Source organism: Pinus tabuliformis, chromosome 9 (assembly GCF_031772625.1).
Source record: "Pinus tabuliformis cultivar Carrire ecotype Pingquan chromosome 9, CPIR1, whole genome shotgun sequence".
Taxonomy (NCBI): domain Eukaryota; kingdom Viridiplantae; phylum Streptophyta; class Pinopsida; order Pinales; family Pinaceae; genus Pinus; species Pinus tabuliformis.
In genome coordinates, this window is record NC_142307.1 from 447,751,432 (window position 1) to 447,758,024 (window position 6,593).

Consider the following 6,593-nt stretch of genomic DNA (forward strand, 5'->3'; position numbering starts at 1 on the left):
TGTCAAGAGGAAGAAGAAAAGGAGCAAGAAAGGTCAAAAGAAGAGGATATATACCAGGAACAAAGCCTAGATGAAGAACAAATAAATCCGACCATATCTTGTAATGCATTGGCTGGAATTACCACTCCTCAAACCATCAAGATAGAAGGACAAATCAAGAAGAAAAAGGTAATAGTGTTGATTGATTCAGGAAGCACCCACAATTTTATTCATTGTAGGGTAGCAAAAGAATTGAATTGCTTCCTATATCCAGCACCAGAGTGTCAAGTGATGATTGCAAATGGAGGAACAATAAATTTCTCTGGAAAGTGCCATAATATCAAGCTATCCATGGGAGAATATGTATTGACTAGCCCAATGCTTTCCATTCCAATGGGAGGTGCTGATGTTGTACTAGGAGTCCAATGGCTACAATCCTTGGGTACAATAGCTTTTAATTTTCAAGAACTTTTCATCAAATTTTCTATGGAAGGAAAGGAAGTTGAATTAAGGGGTATTGCAGGGAAACCAGGAAAGATAATCAGCTCTAATGGCATGACAAAGCTTCTAAAAAAGGAGCAAAGAGGTGTAATTGCACAATTATGTTCGCTAGATGTTTCCACATTGGAATCATCTATTTCTCCAGATCTCCAAAAAGTCCTGGACAATCATTCCAAGGTATTTGAGACTCCCAAAGGTCTCCCACCTATGCGTGATCATGATCATGCTATTCATCTGATTCCAGGAAGTGTTCCTCCAAACATCAGGCCGTACAGATATCCCTATGTCCAAAAAAGTGAAATTGAACGTATGGTTGCAGAAATGCTAGAGGCTGGTATAATTCAACCGAGTCAAAGTTCTTTCTTAGCTCCAGTAGTATTGGTGCACAAGAAGGATGGATCATGGCGCATGTGTCTAGATTATAGGGAGCTCAACAAGCTCACTATTAAAGATAAGTTCCCCATTCCTGTCATTGATGAATTACTGGATGAATTGCATGGATCAATTTACTTCACCAAGTTGGATCTTCGTTCGGGATATCATCAAATCAGAATGAAGATTGAATTTTTGGTCATGCCTTTTGGCCTTACCAATGCACCTTCAACATTTCAAGGTTTGATGAATTCAATTTTCAAACCATTCCTTAGAAAATTTGTGTTAGTATTTTTTGATGATATACTAATCTACAACAAGTCTTGGAAGGATCATGTTGAACATGTTGACAGGGTGCTACAACTATTGGAGGAGAAACAATTATATGCAAAAAGATCCAAATGTTTCTTTGGAGTCCAGGAGGTGGAATATTTGGGTCATATTGTATCTCATGAAGGAGTTAAGGTAGACCCTAGCAAAATTAAAGCCATTAAGGAATGGAAAATCCCCACATCCATAAAGCATCTGCGAGGATTTCTTGGGTTGACAGGGTATTATCGCAAGTTTGTTAAGAATTATGGGAGAATAGCAGCACCTCTAACAACATTATTGAAGAAAGATTCATTTTCATGGACTCCGGAAGCAACAAAGGCCTTTGAACATCTTAAAGAGGCAATGTGCCAAGCACAGGTCTTAGCTACACCGGACTTCACAAAAACCTTTATTGTGGAATGTGATGCTTCAGGAAATGGTGTTGTTCTAATGCAAGATGAAAGACCCATTGCTTTTGAAAGTCGTCCAATCAAGGGAAAGTTTTTAAGCAAAGCTATTTATGAGAAGGAAATGTTGGCAATACTCCATGCACTTAAGAAATGGCGACCCTACCTAATGGGAAGACACTTCAAGGTAAAACGGATCATGATAGCCTTAAATACTTTTTAGAACAAAGATTATCCTCTGAAGAGCAACAAAAGTGGGTCACAAAGATGTTGGGTTATGACTTTGAAATCATCTACAAAAAAGGGAAGCAAAATGTGGTGGCAGATGCACTCTCAAGAAAGGATGAGGATGTGGAAGCATTTTTGTGTGCCATTTCTATTATCCAACCAGATTGGATAAACGAAGCAAGGGAGGAATGGAAGAATGACGAAGAAGTGTGGGCACTTATTCGAAAGCTACAACAAGATTCCAGTACTTCTGATACATTTAGCTGGCAAAATGATTCGTTATGGTACAAAGATCGCTTATACCTCTGTAAGAATTCCCAGCTAAAACAAAAGATTCTTATGGAATTGCACACTTCTCCCTTAGGAGGGCACTCAGGATTTTTAAAAACTTACCACAGGGTTAAGAAGGAATTTTTTTGGGATGGCCTTAAATCAGATATTCAAAAGTTTGTGGTGCAATGTTTGGTTTGCCAACAAAATAAAGTTGAAACAATTAAGACACCGGGTCTATTACAACCTTTATCCATTCCAAGCCAACGTTGGGAGGAGGTTTCAATGGATTTTATCACAGGTTTACCCAAGTCTGAGGGAAAGAGTGTCATCATGGTGGTAGTTGACAGACTTACCAAGTATGCACACTTTGTGCATTATCACATCCATTTAAAGCCAGTACAGTTTCTACTGCATTTATGGAAACAGTTCAAAAGCTACATGGAAACCCAAAGATTATTGTAAGTGACAGAGATCCCATTTTCACTGGAAATTTTTGGACAGAATTATTTTCTTGTCTTGGTACTCAGTTAGCTCATAGCTCATCTTATCATCCTCAATCTGATGGGAAAACTGAGATAGTAAACAAATGTTTGGAAGGATATCTTCGTTGCTTTGTATCTGATAAACAGACACAATGGGTCAAATGGTTGCCTCTGGCTGAATGGTGGTATAACACTTCCTTCCATACAGCAACAAAAATGACCCCATTTATGGCACTTTATGGGTATCAACCACCATCCATCACATCATATTTAAGAGAAAATTCTAAGGTTCAGGCAGTGGAACATCACATCGAACATCAACAACAAGTCCTCCAACTCTTAAAGGATAACCTCGTGTTGGCACAAAATAGAATGAAACAACAGGCAAATCAACATCGCAGTGAAAGAAGTTTTGATGTAGGTGATTGGGTATTCCTACGGCTACAACCATATAAGCAAATGTCCCTAAAGCAAGCTAAGAAGGATAATAAATTATCACCAAAGTATTATGGTCCGTACAAGGTGTTGCAAAAGATTGGTACTATGGCATACAAATTGGAGCTTCCTGCAGCTTCTCGATTGCACCCAGTTTTCCATGTTTCATGTTTAAAGAAGGTTATAGGTGACAAGCTCCCAATTCAAACAATATTGCTAGAACTTGACGAGGAAGGAAAAATTATATTGGTACCGGAAGCGGTCACAGAAACAAGAACTCGACAACTACGAAATCGATCAATTTCAGAGTATTTTATCAAGTGGAAGAACTTATCCGCTGAAGATTCCACATGGGAGGATGAGAATTTTATGCAGAAGTATCCAGAATTACTCAAGCGTTGAGGACAACACTTTTTTGAAGGAGAGGGGCATGTTGGGTCCCTATAATACTAGTGATTACCCCATTACTGTTATAGTTATACCGCTTATTTATATTGTTGTGCCCCTATTACCCCCATATTGTTATTTCTGTGCCCCATAGAATCCCTCTATTGTTATTTTTGTGGCTTTATATTATTATTGTTAGGTCGGCTGGATTATATTGTGACTCCTTAGACTCCTATATATAGAAAGGAGGTTTTGTCATTTGAATCATCAAAGAATTGTTCATTTATGTAATGTTAAGGAGGTTGCCCCCTCGAAGAGGCTGAATTCTAAGGTGTTGATCTATCTTTTCTATCTTTTCTTGAGCTGGTTTCATAACAAACAATGGTTTTTTTCCCATGGTAATGGGCCATGAAAGGCCAGGCCTGGCCTGCTAGCGATGAGACTCTTCGCAGAGACTGCCTGCTGGCGATGAGACTCTTCTGCTGGCGACGAGACTCTTCATGTCTTTCTTCCCTGCATGCGTAGCCTTGTGTAGTGGGTAAAAGGGACTGCTGTCCAAATAATTTTCCTGAAGGAGTGCTCATTAAAGGGTTATTAGATGATAAGTGCATGGATCCTTGCAGAGAGAATGATCAAGTTCAGAGGCGAGGCAGTTCTTACATGTATAATACATTAATTGATACATATGGGAAGGCAGGCCGCCTAAAAGAAGCTTCCAAGTTATTTTCTGAGACGTCAAAAGAAGGAATAAGCCCAAATGTTGTAACATTCAATACCATGATTAACATCTGTGGATCTTCTGGATATCTTGACGAAGCAGATGACCTTATGGTGAAAATGGAAGAGCTTCATTGCTTGCCTGACACAAGGACGTACAACACTCTTATAGAATTGCATGCTCAAAATGACAATATTGATAAAGCATTTTTTTACTTCACAAAGATGAAGGAAGGAGGGCTCGTTCTTGATACTGTGGGTTGTCGAACTATTTTATATGCATTTTGTATTAGACGCATGGTCAGTGAAGTAGAAGCTGTTGTCAGGGAGATGGATGGATTAGGCGTACATGTGGATGAGTACTCCGAATCAGCTATTATTAGGATGTATATAGATCTGGGGATGCTTGAGAAAGCATGGGCATGGTTTGAAAGGTTCCATCTTGCTCGAGGAGTGAGCTGTGAATGCTATGCTGCCAATATTGATGCATATGGGGAACAAGGTTATTCGTTAGAAGCTGAAAAGGTGTTTAAGTGTAGTCAAGAAAGAGGCAAGGGTCAAACTGTATTAGAATTTAGTGTCATGATCAAGGCCTATGGGATTGCAAAAGTCCATGACAAGGTTCGGAAGTTGTTTGAAAGAATGGAAGTTCAAGGGGTTTTACCTGATAGATGTACATATGCTTCTGTCATTCAGACATTTGCAAGTTCAGGACTTCTAGATGAATCAAAACACTTTATTACCAAAAAGAAGGAAGCAGGGTTTGTGCCTAACTGTTGATCATTTTGTGCTGTCATTGCCACCTATGGAAGATTGGGTCGAGCTGCAGAGGCAGAGAAGATGTTTGAAAAGATGGTTAACGCAGGTGTGGAGCTAGATGTTTTTGTTTATAGTGCCTTGATAAATGCATTTACCAAAGCTGGATGTGTGGAAGAAGTTGTACGTTACTTTAAAATAATGCAAAATGCTGGTTTTACAGGGAACTCTGTGCTATATAGTTCATTGATTAAGGTTTATAGTAAACGTGGTTTTTTGAAGGAAGCAAAAGAAACGTACAAACACATACAGAAATTGGGTGTTGAGCCAGATGCCTTTTTATCAGGCTGTATGCTTGACCTTTATGTTCAGACTGATATGGTGACTGAAGCACAAGAAGTATTCAAAGTCTTGAAGGAAAATCAGTAGGCAAATGAATTTTATTTTTCCATGACGTTGTCCTTATACAAAAAGAATGGAAGGCTTAATAAAGCCACTGAAATTGCAAAGGAAATGTTAGAATCAGGATTTCTTACTAACGTTATTTCTTTTAATAGTGTCATTAGCCTGTTCATTGCAGATGGAAGATTGAGAGAGGCTGCTGAAGTTTTTCATCAAATTTTAAAACTAAAGGCTTCACCCATTGAGAATACATACAAAACATTGGGCATTCTTCTGAAGAGAGGAGGCATTCCAAGGGAGGCAGTAGAGCAGATCGATGTTGCACGTAAAAGTGGGCTTCCACATGGTATTCAGGCCTTGAGAATGATAACTGTTTCTACAGTGGGGATGCATGCTGAAGCTTTGGAAGCTTGTGATGAACTGGGAGCTTCTGGGTTGGATTTTGAAGTGTCTTCTTACAATGTTGTTATATATGCACCTGGTAGTGCTGGGAGGATTAATGAAGCTTACAACATGTTCATGATCATGCAAGCCAAAGGTCTTGAACCGGATACAATTACTTATCCAAGTATGACAATTAGCTATGGGAAGCTAGGGTTGGTAGACAGTGTTAGGAGAATGTTGTACAAAATGAAACAGAAGGGTTTTCAGCCAAACAAATTCACATTCAAGGCAGTTACAGATGCCTATAAAAGTGCTGGGAAGTTTTCTTTAGCGAGATTTGTTACCCAGGAGAGGGAGTTCATGCATCAGTTGCAAGATCATGGTCACATTATATAAGATCAGGGAAAATTTTAAGAACCCCCCCTGAATTTATAAATATAATAAATGGGCGAATCTCCATGGTATATAGGAAAAATGGAAGGCGATTTTATCAATAATATAATATTTATATATAATTTTTTGGCGAATCTCTCACCAGGCATGGAAAATATTTTACTCAATTATAAAATCTTGTAATATCTTGGCGAGTCTTTCACTAAATAATAAAACTTTGTAAAGTCCTAGTGAATCTTAGCATAGGCTACATGCTGGTTTAATTCCCCCATTTAAATAGGCTACATTCCAGGTGAATACCATGGGTCAATACCATGTGCCATTTTGGTGAATACCATGGGTCAATACCATGTGCCATTTTTATTTTTATTAATTCTAATATTAGGGTTAATAATGGTTTTTTGCGTGGTATTAATAACACTCTAGTCCATGGTATTTGTCCCATAGTATTTTGGCCATAGGTTTCACCTAAATATAACCCATTTTTTGAGTGTTCGTAAATATAAGGTGACTTATGTAGCAAATATAAAAAAATGTTTTATTTGTTTACCATACCGCTCGTTTA

At 38.4% G+C, this 6,593-nt stretch overlaps 1 protein-coding gene across 1 annotated transcript; it reads left to right on the top strand.

Annotated features, from left to right (window-relative positions):
* The first annotated feature begins 3,985 nt into the window (after window positions 1-3,985).
* Window positions 3,986-6,031, top strand: LOC149149120 (pentatricopeptide repeat-containing protein At1g73710-like). The gene is made up of 4 exons (XM_089442390.1): window positions 3,986-4,854; window positions 4,906-4,958; window positions 5,073-5,198; window positions 5,430-6,031. The coding sequence occupies exons 1-4, from the start codon at window positions 3,986-3,988 to the stop codon at window positions 6,029-6,031; spliced, it is 1,650 nt and encodes a 549-aa protein (XP_089298516.1).
* Window positions 6,032-6,593: the final 562 nt, after the last annotated feature.